This window comes from Pteropus vampyrus, unplaced genomic scaffold (genome assembly GCF_000151845.1).
Source record: "Pteropus vampyrus isolate Shadow unplaced genomic scaffold, Pvam_2.0 Scaffold202, whole genome shotgun sequence".
Lineage (NCBI taxonomy): Eukaryota > Metazoa > Chordata > Mammalia > Chiroptera > Pteropodidae > Pteropus > Pteropus vampyrus.
In genome coordinates, this window is record NW_011888983.1 from 2,031,248 (window position 1) to 2,045,745 (window position 14,498).

Here is a 14,498-nt window from a genome sequence, read left to right on the forward strand (position 1 = left end):
TCCTTAGGAACACTCTGGGTATGGCCTAGTTGTGTTTCCAGTTTGCAAACTCTAAGACCCTTGAGTAAATCTTTGTCGTTTATTTCTAGCCAAAGCCTCCTGACTCTCTCGAGTCAGTTAAGGTGTTCATCATTAGCTATTACTGAAGTCCCTGCCTCGGTGCTTAGTAGGAACTCAACAATTGGTATTGATTATTATTTTAAGGAGGCCTGTGTGTTCCTGACCTCTGCTCTAACCTACCCAGAATGCTATGTGTTTTGGCACAAGGGCAGAGCCCCTTTCTCAGGCCACCCCAACCACAATCTTCCCTTCAGTTCCTTGGAACGTAAAAGAAACAGATGAGCCCCACTTGGGGGGTGGCATTGGGCATTCTCCAAGGGAGTGGGAATGGTTCTGTGCAGCTCATCCCCTCTCCAGGAACTAACAATCCAAGCACAGACCTACTGCACAGGAGGTGGAACTGTCCTCTTAAAGGGAAGACGGCATTTTAATAGACCGTGTATGATAGGAAAGTACATATTGCTGTTGAGGAGATAGGGGTGGAAGCAACCCTGAACTCCAGGCTGGCCCTTGAGCAAGGTGGGCAAGGCGCCACTGTCTCCTCAGCACTCTGCCATTGGCTTTGACGCTTTCTCTTCTGTGTCCTGGCTTGAATGCATCCGGAGAACTTGTGCTTTCCCGATATGCTCTGGAAGAAGGGGAGACACAACTGGAGGAGAGGTTGAGGAGGGGCTGGGTCCCTACCTGGGAGGGGCCCAGAAGACCTGGGTGGACCCGTCTCCCCAGAAGGCTCCCGGTGAATGCGCAAGAGCAGAGGGAGAGGTGTGACAACCTGAGTCAACCCACCTTCTGCTCTTGGCTCTGGTGAGTGGGAGGAGCCGACTCCCTCCTCTGAGCCTCACCACACCACCCTCTTCTTTCTACATTCAGGTAACACATATCTATGAAGTGCCTACCCTATGCAGGCACTCCACTGGCCACTCAGGACACTTTACAGTCTAGTGTGGCAGAATAATGTACATGGTGGATACCTGTCTTCTCTCCCCTCCACCTCTACTCCCTTCCCCCTGCCCTGGTCTAAGGCACCAGGGTGACTGCAGCAGCCTCCTCCTTCATCTCCTTCATCCCCTCCTACCCCCCAAGAGTCCATTCTCTACACAGAAGCCAAAGGGATATTGCTACACCCTGCTTATAACTTTCCAGTGTGACCCCATGCACTCTGCATGAGGCCACACACTTAGCCTTTCATACAGGCCAGCCCTGCCCACTCTTCTCAACTCACTCCGTATCACTGTACCCAGCCCACAAAGTTCCAGTCACCCTGGCCTGCTCTTTCACCAACACACCAGGCAGGTGGGAGCCTTGCATAGGGCTGAATCCTTCCTGTCTTTCAGCCCAAGGAGTGCTCTCCCTATCTTGCCAATCCTATTGCATCGCTCTGCTTTATTTTTCTTATAGCACCTATCCCCCTCCGATGTTTTTATTGGTTGTCTGCACTCCTCCTCCCTAGGTTGTAAGCTCCATGACAGCAGAAAATGGTTTGAATTCTTCTGCAGGGATTCCCAGAGCCTAGCACGTAGGTGCTAAATAAGTTTCTGTTGAATAAAAGAATGAATGAATGGATGAATGGATGAAATGAGCAGCTTCCTTGGGCAGAGACCTGTCTCCAAGGAGCCTTGAATCTGCTAAGGAATCCAGCCAGGATGGGTCTCGGTGAGCCCCCGGTGACCTGCTGCATGGACTCTTACCTGGTTTTTCGCTTTTTAGTAGAGAGGGTGTCTTCGTCTTCTTGGACTGGCTGTAACCCACAAAAAGAAGAGAGGGCCCAGAAAGGTCAGGCTGGAGCACACCACAGCAAAGTGGCAGGAAGGGCGGGCAGATGAGGAAGGTGCTCCAGGGAGAGGCAGAAGCTGACCTTCCTAGAGAACCAGCAAGTGTTCGTCTGTGACTGGCTCCACCCCAAGCAGGACCCTGACAATTGCGACTCTTTTGCCTGCTGTGGCCACAGGAAACCAAGGCCCTCCTGTCCCAGAAGCTGTAAGGGAGGCCACTGTACTGGCCCTCTGCCAGGTCCTCTTTTGGCCTCCTGCTTCCTAGCAGACAAGAAGCCTTCCCCTGTGAGGGGAGAAGACAAGAACCCTGCTTCGCTAATGAATTAGTTACAAGCATGAATAATTTTCATATATTACCTGATATCAGCTTTACACTTCAGCAAGGCTTTTTATGCACTTGATGCAATTTTTCTCCCTACAACTTTGAGAGAGGGGCTTTTGAGAGGTGAAACTGAGGTTCACAGATGGGAGGTGGCGTAATCAAGGTCACAGTGAAGCCTCCCTTCCTCTGTACCTCCTCTGGCCTTCCAAAGTGAAAAATAACAGCAGCAACCAAGTACAAGGCCAGAGCAAGCACCCAGCCCTTCAATAAGTCTAAGATAAACACAAGTACCCTGCCCCCTTATCGCCAAGCCCACCTTGCTCCAACCACCCCAGAACTTAACATCCCCTTAAGTGTACATATTCCTGACTTCCATTCCTGACACTCCCCACCCTCTCGTTTGCTCACTCAAATTCTATCCACTCCAGTCATGTTCCCCAAGCTCCATCAGAAATACTTGGGAGATTGTTAAAAATATATATCCCATGCCTGCCCCAACCCCATCCCACTTGCTGTCTTGGACTTTAATAATTTGCTCTTTTGACAAGTTTCCTACAAATCTGAGTAATGCTGGGCTTGTCAGTCAGGCCCAAGCCTGATCCCAGCTCCTCTGCTGTCCAGCCAGGTGACTTTGGGTCATTCGGTTATTTCTGAGCCTTAAGTTTCTCATCTGTAAGATGGAGGTGATACTGCCTCTATGGATGGTTGTATGGACTAGAAATATGCAGAGCACCCAGCGGTGTCAGGCAGACATAGTGGGCACACAATATTGCAAGTTCTAGTGCTGACTGTCAGGCCTCACTCACCTGCTTTCTGAAGCCTTCCCTCACCTTTCCTTTCCACAACTGGGAATGCATCTCTTTCTCTCTAGTCATCCAGGACCCTTAATACCGACATAAAGGTACTGCTGCCTGCCTTGTGTTAGCATTCCTTCTCTACTTGTGTCTTCCCAAAGACCAAGAGCTTCTACAGGACTAGCTATGGCTTCTTCAGCCCTGTCTTGCTATAGCTGACACAGGTCACCCCCTCAGGCATCCCCACAGCTGGCAGCCAGAGTCTAGTCTGGCAGAAGTAGGCCTTTGAGTAGTACGAGTAGCACTGGAGGGTCCCAGGAGAGGGCTGACCTCTTCCTCCAGGTCAGGCTCAGTCAGCCCAGGCTCTGACCAGCACCAGGCTCCCTTCTCTGGACCCCACTAGCCTCACCTGGAAGGACAGGTGCTAAACATGAAGGAGCCATCCTGAGAAAAGAGGGACAGATGAAGAGTGTGAAGCCCACCTGTAGAGTGGTTGTTCCCTTTCTTGAGGTGGTTCCTGGACTTCCTGGAGCTGGTGCAAGAGTTGTTCTGTTGGGATGGAGTCTAGAGCCTGGGGAAGAAGCTGAGCCACTGCCGTCTGCAGGAGCCCTAGTGCCAAGTCTTTCTCTGTAAGCACAGCCAGGGGACAGAGTCCTCAGGGGCATGACTCCAGCCCCCATCCTGTCCCTAATGGGACAGTCAGGAAGCAAGGCCTTCAGCTTTTCTGGGCAACCATGGCCCAGGGCAGTTTTCTCTTATTATGTCACATTCTGCCCACAGGGCCCCACGGGGAGACCCCACTTCCCTCCTTGTGCCTTGTTCTTGGCCCACCTGTCTTCCACACACTGCGCCCTCTCTGGGAAGCCTGTAAGAGGCCCACCCCCTCATCCTCCCCTTCACTCTCCCCATCAGGGAGCCTTCTCCAATCAGCTCTCTGGCTCTTATCACTCCTCACCCTCCCACTTAGACATACTCTCTACCTACTGTCCCAGTGTATGTATGGGTGTCCATTCATGTGTTCATATACCTGTGTGTCCTTATGCGTGTATATTTGCATCTATGCGTGCATGCATTTCCCACAGTAGTGGGTGAGAGGCTGTGTCTGCTAAGTCCCTCCCAGGTGCTGAGACTTGTGGTCAGTATGGAGAAAGGGTCCCCTCTGAGGAGTGGGGTCACGGAAATCTGAGGAATGGGAAGAGGGAGCAGCGATGTTGTCTGGCTGGAGAAGGTTCGTTTGGGCTTCAAAAAGGAGAAGAGGCCCAGGCAGAAGGCCCAGGCCCTGGCATGGGAGCTGAATGACATGAGCGTACTATAGAACCAGAAGACAGGGCCCTCAGCAGCCTCCACTCAGAGGACCTGGGCACAAGGCTGTGTCTTACCCTTTGGGGGAGCGTAGAGTAGCCAGAACTGGATAGCATTCAAAGAGTCTGTTTGCAAGATCTGACATAGAAGTTCCAAGATCTGTGGGCAGGAAGACAGGCCTGGGTCAGTGTACTGGACAGCATGTTCCAGCTGGCAGCACAAGTGCCTGCCCCCGCAAAGTGGGATCCCAGAGCCATATGCTTGGCTGAACTGGTACCCACGATGGTTCCTGGCTCTTTTCTGTGTGAGGCTTGGCATTTTACAGAGGGCTTTCTCTCCCAACAGCCCTGGAGGAAGATTTTTAACCCCCTTACTGGACAGGTGAGGAATCCAAGGCCTTGAGAGAGGAGGACACCTAGCGGGAGATTGTGGCAGAACCAACCCTCAAAATCAGAGGCTAGTTGTATCCCCAAAGTCTCTCACTGGGAAGGCAGTCAGAGCTGGCCAGTCAGTTCCTCAAAGATGCAGTGAGTCCTGAATGCCCCAGTCCTTGGTGTGGGGATTTCAGGGACCCCAGGGGCCTCCCCACCCTGAAGTTCCCACGTTCAGAGTCTGGAGATGTTAGCAAAGAGGTGGGATGATCTCGGGCAGCCTGAGGGGTGGGGCTGGCCGGCTCTGCAAACTGCTCAGCTTGGGGCTCCTTACAGCCGGACAGCATGCCTGCTTTGCTCCCAGCCGCATCCTCAGCCTCTGCCATCTTTGCTGCTTCAGGGCCCTTTCCCCACTGCATTCTCCAGTCAAGGATCATTGGAAAAAGATCCAGCTCTGTCTTGGATGGGCTATGGGGACTCCCTAGGCCGGGATGCTGATGGCGGCTGTGTCTATGGTTGGCTGGAGTTGGAGCCCTCGATGGGGAGTAGAGCACCTGGTATCCTAGGAAAGTGGGGTTCTTTCTTTCAGGGGACCCCACTTGAACCGGAGGAAGTCAGAGGGGGGCCTAGGCCCGGCCTCTCCCAGGCCTATGCCTGCTAGGGTGCCCAGCCTTGCCCCCAGGTGCCCGCCCGCTACGGCGACCCCACCCCCACTCTCCCCAGGGTCCTTCTCCATTCCTGGCATCCAACTTACCTGCCCTGTGCCCCCTCCCCACGGAACCCGAGAACCTACTTCCAGGCAAGATGAGGCCGCCCTATGGTGGAGAAAGTACTGTGTTCTAGTCCTGGCTATGCTGCTCCCTCCCTGGAGAACTGGGACACAGAATGTTGCCTGGAAGGGCCTCAGCCTACCCCATCTGTGGAATGGGGGTCTTAGGCCCTGTCTGCTCTATTCACTTCACTGAACTGTTTTAAGGCTCCAAAGGGACAGCATGCTTAAAAGCACTGGTCAGAGGGGAAGGTGTCAAGATGCTGACTCATTGTTTGGCTTTTTTCTAGAGAACACGTGTGCATTTTAACAGGGACTTTCAATGCCTTAACCCACTGGAACGAGTCATGGACTCATCTCAGGCCTTTGATGAGGAAACTTGAACATGGAGGTGGTGGGCTTTGTGCTTTGTTGTAGCACAGACCAAACCTCTCTCAGAGTGTGGGGTCACCAGGCTGGGACCAGCCCTGTAGGCTGTAGGGGACAGCATACTGGGGTGTGGTCTGAGGACATACTAGGCAAGATAGCGGAATGTACTGGGGTATGGTCTGAGGACATACTTCCTCTCCATGCTTCTCAATTCCTCTGCTGTAGCTCCGTTTAACTCACCAAGTGCCACAGCTGGAACAGACCTTTGTGATAATGTGTTCATGCTCCCAATTTGGCTACATCGTGGAACTGAGACCCCAAGAGGCGAAAGGACTTAACAAAGTGGGAAAGGCTTACACAGAAACCTGGAGGCAGCAGGGGCTTGGAATTCAGGCTCCTGACTTCCAGGTCTGGGGTTTCTGAGTCTTACAGTCTTAGGTGCAAGTATCGCTGGGAGACGCCACACTTCACAGCCATTTATGAGTCCTTGTTGGGACTGCTGTGAGCCTGGGAACAGTACTACCCTGGTCTCTGCCCTCAGACCAGGGCCTCCATAGGGCCGCAGCCACCGGCCTTCCCAGGGTCTCACCAGCAGCTCCTGGTCCTGCAAGACGGAGGTCTGGACTCCTCCATCTCTGTTAGAAGAGAAGTTCCGTTGGCCCTGGCGGGAGCTGCGGCGACCCAAGGCTCCTGTGGAAGCTGGGATGAGCCTCCCTGTCTCCGCCGAATACTTCGCCCCTTGCTCCCGCTGAGGCTCCTCCTTCTGCTGGGAGAAAAGTGGCCAGACTCTCCAGGCAAGGAGAGAGATGGGGGAGATGGTGGCAGGGGAGAAGGGTGGGGAGAGAGACAGAGATGAGCAGGGAGAGGAGGGAGAAGGCAGCCAGAAGAGAAGAGGCCGGGTCACATCTCCAGGGCACCCATCACCTCCTCTCCTGGAATCACAGCATTGCAGGGACCCGAGAAGTCCACCAGGCCAGCCCCACCCTGTCCTTAGATCCCTCTCCCCAGCGGGGGCCTCTTCCAATAAAGCCAAAGCTCTTACTTCTGGAAATTAGTTGAATGCTGGCCACATACTTCCTCCTTGGGCAGACCCTCCCTGCTGCCTCTCTCCTCCTAGCCCATCAGAGATTTGAAAACAGTATCCTGTGCCAAGGCCCCCACAACCTACCTTAATTTTTAGCTCAGCTGCACCCAGGTCTGACCCCCACAGCTTGGCATCCTTTCTTAGCCCTGTGAAACCCTCCTAAGCCAAGTCTGTGGGCCCAAGGTCTGTGGTCTCCAGCACCTACCACTCCCGTTAACACTGGTAGTATCCTTCCCATTCTAAAAATAAGAAAACTGAGACCCAGAGGGTTTAGCTTAGTTGCCCTGAGCACCACAGTGAGTTAGCTGCAGAGCAGGGACAAGAACTCTGCTGCCCAATACAAGGGCGGGATGGGACTCCGCCACAAAGGACCAGGCCTGTCTTAGGACCAATTCCACTATCTTCAAGCTGCCTCCCACTTGTTTTTAGTGCTTTGTCAGCAAATAGCCCCCATGAGGCCACCCCATCCTGTTTAAAAACCATCAGTGATTCTCTAACTCTTTGTGAGAGTAGACACTACATTGGGTTCAGAAATGACAATGAGCTGGCCTTGCCCACATTCTAAATTGGCCCCTTCCCACCTTCTACCCCATTGCTGCCCACTGTACCCTGTCCTGCAGTCCTCCGCTTTCTGAAGACGTCTCGCATTTCCTAGCTTCTGAGTTGTTGTGCTGCAGGCCCCCACTGGGGTGCCTCCCCTCTTCACTTCTATGCTAGGAACTTTCTTGGCTTTCTCCACCTGGGTGTGTTCTCTGCCCCTCTGAGCCCTCACTGTGGCCCTCTCCCTTCAACTGGTATCCGTCAGCCCCTCCTCCCCAGTGCCGACAGCATCGCTTCGATAGAGCGATAAAGGCTAGCTCTTCTGCTGGTCAGGTTGAACCGACCTGGGAGGGATTTCCTTACAAAGGGAAGGATCCATTTCATCTCTTCCCGGTCAGTTCCTTTGTTCTGCACTCACCTCCTTGTTCTTCGGCTCATTCTCCTTGGTGAGGACAACCACCCGGGAAGCCAGGTCCTTCAACTCCTTCTTCCAGGCCTCTGGGAGGAGGAGACAAGATCCTGCCAACTGATGTCTGGAGCCTCCTCCTTGCCCTCCCTGTGGCACCAGGTGTCAGGAGGGCTGTAAATGGAAGAGCCTCCTCTCCCCACAGCCTTGCACCCATATCTTAAAGAGAAAGGGGGAGGTGGTGCCCTTGGAAGAAGGATTAGGTATCACACCATTGGTGGGTGGGAAAGTAGGTGTGGAGGGGTCTGATGATGTCCTGGCCTGTGGCCTTACTGGGAGACACTGGAGAACATTTGGCTATGTGTGCCAAGATGCGAGTGGCTTAATCTTGCTTTGTCTCTTTTAGGAAATTGAAGCCAGGGCTGAGAATCAGTGGATACGCGGCGCCAGTTATTAAAATATCGAACTGCCCCTAAAGAGCTTGTTACAGAGCACTGAGCAAGTCTTCCAAACCTCTTTGCCTTGCAGTCTGTCCCTGCCCCTCCCCCAAGATCCCCCCCTCCCCAAAGGAAAGGTTAAGATCTGGCAGCACAGAGGCCTCCAGAATGCTGATGCAGTGCTCTCTGTGGCTGATTGTTCTGATGGCTGGTGCCCGAACATATAAGTACTAAATATTTCCAATATTATCCCTGTTTATAGCTGTAAGTCACACGACAATTGCCCAAATCTGTGTATCCTCTGCTTGTTATTACTCCTCAAACACCTCAAATCCAAGCAGGGGCACATTTCTGAGGATCCGTGGGGTGGGGAATAATGCAGTTGCAGATGCTCAAGGAAATGAAGAAAAATCGAAGTACTTCACCAGATCTCACCAACCTATGACCTAAGGCTCATTCCTTCTCAGGCACCTGCCCCAGTGGGGCAGCCCTTGGAGAGAGGATGCCCGAGGCAGAGGGTCTATGGCTCTAGTACTCACCAGAAGAAAGCCAGGGGTCTTGATTGGACTGTGGGTCTCCAATGGGGACAGAGATGGTGGGCATTCCCATCAGATAGTGGGATGAAAGTGCAGTTTGAAGTAAGGGATCCAGAGAGAACTCGTCCCTGACAACACAGACGGGCTTCCCGGTGAGATCTGCGAAGGGGTAGAGGCTGTGGGAAGGAGTCATGGCTGGACCCCAAGAGCTCTAGGAGGCCAGGAAGAGGCTGGTGGACAGGGAGAGCACTGGCCCCACTTCTTCCAGTATCCACGGTTCATAGATTCATTAGAGCCCTGAGGGCTTCTGCGACCACCCAGACCTTACCCCTGGGGACACTTAGAATGGACTGCAAAGGGAAGTGCTCAGGGTCATGCAGTGAGTCAGGCTTCCAGAGACTCTAGACCTAGGTCTTTTTGGCTTTCTACAACAAAGCAGTGATTGCAGGTGTAAGCATATAGAAGTAAGCCGGGGCACCTGGGGGTGGGGACAATAAGCCATAGTCCGTGACAAGAGGGACTTGGACTCAAACCACGGGGAATGATATCTAGCTAGACCCTCTGGATAAAACATCTTGCCATCTGTCAGCCTGTCCAGGGCTGAATGCAGGGTAGCCTGGAGGTGGTGGCAGGCAGTTAACACTTGAGGACCCTTCTGGCCTAAGGTCTGTGTGACATTATTTTATTTAGATAGTCAAGCTTTAAGGACCAGCCTGGTTAGTACTTAACATCGTCGCTCATTCTTTCCTTCCTAAAATACTTTCTTTCTGGTGCCAGGACCCGTTCACTCTCCTGGCTCCTCCTAGCTCACCAGCCACGCTTTGTTTCCTCGCTGCTTACTCCTCATCTCAGCCTCTTAGCCTTGGAGTTCTGGAGCTCAGTCTCCAGGTTCTCCTCTCCTGTATCTACACAGGCTCCTGGATAATCCCATGCAGGTGTGCCACTTCCAACACCATCCCTCCTTGAATCACTCTCACATTTGCATTTCTTCCCTGAACTCCATCCCCAATTGCTTCCTCTGTACCTCTACCTGGATGTCACATTTTTGCATCTCCCAGGTCCCAATCTCCTTCCTCGCCCTCCCCTGGCCCTTTCTGAAGTTTTCTTTGTCACAACCGATGAAACTCTAGTTTTCCAGTTTACTCAGGCCAAAAACCTGGGAGTCAACCTTGATTCTTCTCTTCTTCTCACACCCCATTTTTGATCAATCAACAAATCCCATTGCCTTTACCTTCTGTATGTCTCTAGAGCAGGGCCACTCAGTCTTCCACTGCTACCTCCCTGGTATAAGCTATCACCTAAACAGAGGCCCATAGATCACTGCTGCCACTTTGCTCTTAACTTTCCAAGGGTTCCCACCTGACTCAGTGAGATGGCTTAGGATGACTACAATGTCCTCTCAGGCCCATATGATGGGGTCCCCATTGCCCCTCTGCTGCATCTCCTTTCCCCCCTCCTTCCTCTGCTCCAGCCACATTGGCCTCTGTGCTGTTCCTCTAACAGAGCCGAGATGCTTGCCTCAGGGCCCTTATACTTGCTGGTTCCTCTGCCTGGGACATTGTTCCCCTTGATATCCACATGGTTGTTTCACCCTCTCTTCCTTTAGTTCTTTGCTCAGATGCAATGCTATCGACCAGCTCTCCCCTCTATAGCCTTAGCCCTTACCACACTCTTGACACCTTAGCTATTTCCTATCCTTCCCCACCAGAGAGTCAGCTCCATGATGGCAGAAGTTGTCTTGTTCATCGTTGTATTCTCAGGATCTGAAAAAATGTCTGACTCATACATAGTTCATACTCAACAGATACTTGATGGATGAAATGACCTGAGTTAGAGAACGGAGCTCAGCTCTGAGGCAGAACATTCATCCCTTTTTTCTGATTTATAAGATGGGAGATTTGGTGGCAAGGGACATCTCGTAGGGATATACGGTCTGCCCTTATAACCTGCCCCCCAAGTCAAATCTCGGCTTGGCCAAGTGCTTGCAAGTGGCCAAGCAGCCCTGTGACCCTGACCAAGTATCCATTCTCTCTGGGCCTCTGCCTGGAAACAAGGGATGGGTCTTCCCTTTCCAATTTTCAATATCGCCCCACTGCCACTGGCCAGGCCCTGGCCTACCTCAGCCCTACCTTGGATGTGGGTCACACGCTGGGGGTGGGGATGGTGCCGGGAGAAGAAAGAGTGATGACTGAGGCGGCCGAAGCGGTAGGTGCCAGAGGTTTGGGGCTTGGGGGTCTTCAATTCCTTTCGGATCACCTCGAAATCCACGATCCCTGGGACCTTCAGTTCTTTCTGTGGTCCATCATCCTCGTGGTTTCTTGGCCTGTGCCCTGACTTCTTCTCAGGCTTCAGCTCAGCCTTTGGACTGAAGAAGAGGGTCAAGGAGAAGCTAATGGAGCCTCCTGGAAGTAGCATCCACCCAAGCTCAGAGCCCAGTGCTTATTACAGAGTCCATTCCTGAGATACTCTGAAACATGGTTTCCAGGATTTCTCTACCATCCCTGAGCCCCACAGCTGAGCCTCCCCCAGGGTTCTTCCCCACGAGACAATTCAGTCCCAGGAAGCCTTCTGTCTTTCTATAGCTCTTTAGCAGGGAGCTAGGATCCATCTGAGAGAACTCAGATGGAATCTCCCAGAACTCCAATTTTCTCCCAGAAAGCGTCTTTAAAAGCCAGAAAGAGAAGCCATTGACCTACCTACTTACCCAAATACCTGGTTGGAACAAAGGCACATTATATACACCTCCAGGGCAAGAGGGCTGACCCCAGCAAGGGCCTCTCCCCAAGCCAAACTGTTGGCAGCCCAGGAGAAGCCAGCTACAGGCTGTCACTCCCCTCTCCCCCGCCCCCGCCATCTGGGGCAGTTTTGGCCCAGACTAAGCGTTGGGGCCAAAGCTGGCTGCCAAGGCCAGACTACATCAGCAAGTCCTTTCCTTGTGAGGGCCCTTCCCAGGAGATGCCGAGCTGATGAGGCAGCTCTGAGGGCTGCAATGCCGCTGGAAAGCTTCAAGCTCTTGTTTCGCTTCGCTGGAGACAAGCTGTCTCAGGTTCTCTGTCCTCCACCCTGCACCCCTTCCCTCTCCTGAGGATGCTGTGCCTCTGCCCCTGGAGGAAGAGGTCAAAGTCGGTCCAGCAAGGATCCAGAAATGGGTTGCTCTTTGTCTGGTGCCTGGTGGGACCACCTGCCTGCTTGTTGTCTGCTTTCCCTTCTCCTGGTGGCCCTGGCTGGGAGTCCCTCTGGAGGAGTATAGATGGATTCTGGATATGCTAAGCAAGGCGTTCTGCCCCAGGACCCTCTGAGGATTTTGCTGATCAGGCCCCTGAGTTTCTTGTTCCGTCCTGGATTCGCCTCTAAGAGATCTGGGACTTAAAGAAATAAAGCAAACCTTCTCTGAAAGTCACAGTTAGCTGGCCTCCCATAACCCCAAGTAACAGAGGAAGTCACTCCCTGAAAACCCCTGGAATTTCTGTGCTCAGTGCTGGCTCTTGCCACCGCATCCTCTCCCCACCCAAGGAGAGGCCTAGCCTGTGACCTGTGCTACCTCAGGCCTGAGAACCCGTTAGGGGCCTGGCTGATGGCAGTGGAGGGAAAGGAAGAACTACTTCTCTTGGACCTCCAGTTTGTTGAGTTCCACGGAGGCCACCTTTGTCTTCTACCCTGTTCCACTCCCACTACCTCCTCTGTCAGCAGGATAGGTGATGCCTTACCTCATCAGTGGATGTCCAGCCAATTGTATTTTTACCTCTGCAGCCATTGTGGGGTTTCTAACAGAATAAAGACCAGTATACTTAATATTAGTGTTGAAGATGAATATCAGGACCTCTTATAGACTGGCAGTGGGAATGTAAACTGGAACAGACACATTTGGGGGAAAAGATTGGCAGTATCTTGTAAAATTGAACATTCGTATGCTGTATCACCCAGCAATTCCTCTCTCAAGTATATACCCCAGAGCTACTCTTACAGATGTGCAACTGGGGTTATGTGTAAGAATATTTAAACTAACATGATTCAAATTGGCAAAAACCCGGGGACAAGCCAAGTGTCCAATGTCAGAAGAATGGATAAATAAGCTGTGATATATTCAGACAACTGAACGTTATATTGCAGTGAAAATGAATGAACCGCAGTTACACACAACAACATAAATTGATCTTACAAATAGAATGCTAAGTCAAGGAAAGCAAGCTGCAAAAGATCATGTAGCCTCAGGTCCTTTTTAAAAATAAAGTTCAAAAACAAGTAAAATGATCATCAACATGTGCTGAAACAAGAAAAAAAAAAGCCAGAAAGTGCTAAGCATGAAATTCAGCTAGTGGCTATTTCTGAGGGCAGGTGGTGGAGGGTCAAGCAGCAGAGGAGCACATAAGATGTATTAGTGATGGTATTCTAGTTATTGGGTTGGGGGTGGTGCATTTGCTGGTGTCCATTATATTATTCAATAAGCTAATTAAATGACATAGATGAAAGATGATAGGAGTCAAAGCCAAGAATAGTGATTAATCTAAATCTATGGGCCAGAATATATATACATATACGTATAGCTGAAATGTTGGGGGTTGCAAGTGGCAGAACTAAGGTTGAGACAGGAAATCAGTGCATTCTGAGAATTAACCCTCAGAGTCACAGAATCTTCAAGGGACCCCAAAGACCCCCAGAGCCAGCCTTTCATCAGGTTAGGGTGGAGGGATGGGGCAGTATTGCCTGAGGTCAGGGAAGGGGAGAGACTCCGAGGTGACACAGAAAGGAACCAGGAACCCTGACCCAAAGACTCCTGATCTTTTCTCTAAAGAGAAAAAGTTGGCAGAGCTTCCTTTGAAGGAAACTTTGGACATCCCCGATGACGGGGGCTGGACTCTAGAGCACTTAGAGGCTGTAGGCTTGACAACAGAGCATTCGGAAGCCCCAAACCACCTGTCTACAGGAAAAGGTACTGTTTAGAACAGAGACTTCCAAATGCTTTTGACTGTGACCATAGTAAGAAACTCATTTTTGCATCATGACCCAATTCACACACGTATTACACGTGCTTCTGTGTGGATGTGAAACTGAAGCGAGTACATCCAAAGCAATACTCACCCTTGCTACGTATGATGCACACTGATATTTTCATCCTCCTTGTTTTCTTTTATAAATGTTAGACATCCATTAAATCGATTTTATAAGCCACTAATGGGTCACACCCCACGACTGCTGCAGAGAGGTCAGCAGGGACTCTAGTGGGTCAGGTTTGCCTTTTCCTCCACTTACTTCTCCTCCTTGGCTCCCAGCCAGCCAGGCATAAGGGGTCCTAACGCTTACACCAATCCTGGGACAGCACTTCCCTTTCCCTCTATCGGCTCCTCTGAGCTCTCCCCTGGCCTGAGACTGGCTACAGTGTCCATTTCCTCCCCTCGAAAGATCCCTGGACTCACCGAGGCAAGTGCCCACTATAGCATGTGGATGAGAAGCCCCTGCTGCCAGAGTAGGAAGGAGTAAGAGGACGGTCAAAGGGAAGGCTCGTCAGTTCTGTGGGCAAGTCTGTCTGCTCTGTGACTGCATGAGCCAGAGGTTGCTAGGTTACCCCTTCCCCACAACTCTAGAACCACTCCCCTGCACCCCTCTCCTCACCCCCACCCAGCTCCTTTTACCCCTTCTGGAGGGGCAGGCAGGGCTCTCCTCTGCCTCCAAGCTCCTTCTCCTCCTCCCAGTCAGCACTTTCTATGGGGACCAAGGGAGAGAATGAGAGTCAGGGGC

The 14,498-nt window shown here is 51.9% G+C and overlaps 1 protein-coding gene across 3 annotated transcripts in view; it reads right to left on the reverse strand.

Moving 5' to 3' along the window:
• Positions 1–201: 201 nt before the first annotated feature.
• The window catches only part of TBATA (thymus, brain and testes associated), a 27,085-nt gene continuing 12,788 nt past the window's right edge, over positions 202–14,498 (reverse strand). Inside the window, exons 2-10 of one of the 3 annotated variants that reach the window (XM_023537850.1) lie at positions 12,470–12,526; positions 10,892–11,127; positions 8,766–8,921; positions 7,802–7,881; positions 6,349–6,525; positions 4,328–4,409; positions 3,431–3,575; positions 1,749–1,798; positions 202–688 (exon numbers count right to left, since the gene is read on the reverse strand). In XM_023537850.1, coding sequence (XP_023393618.1) covers positions 603–688; positions 1,749–1,798; positions 3,431–3,575; positions 4,328–4,409; positions 6,349–6,525; positions 7,802–7,881; positions 8,766–8,921; positions 10,892–11,127; positions 12,470–12,516 — 1,059 coding nt within the window. In that variant the 5' untranslated portion in view covers positions 12,517–12,526 and the 3' untranslated portion in view covers positions 202–602. Of the gene's footprint in view, positions 689–1,748; positions 1,799–3,430; positions 3,576–4,327; positions 4,410–6,348; positions 6,526–7,801; positions 7,882–8,765; positions 8,922–10,891; positions 11,128–11,466; positions 11,621–12,469; positions 12,527–14,498 lie in introns of those variants that run through there. The other 2 variants (XM_023537851.1, XM_011372188.2) reach the window with 2 other exon arrangements.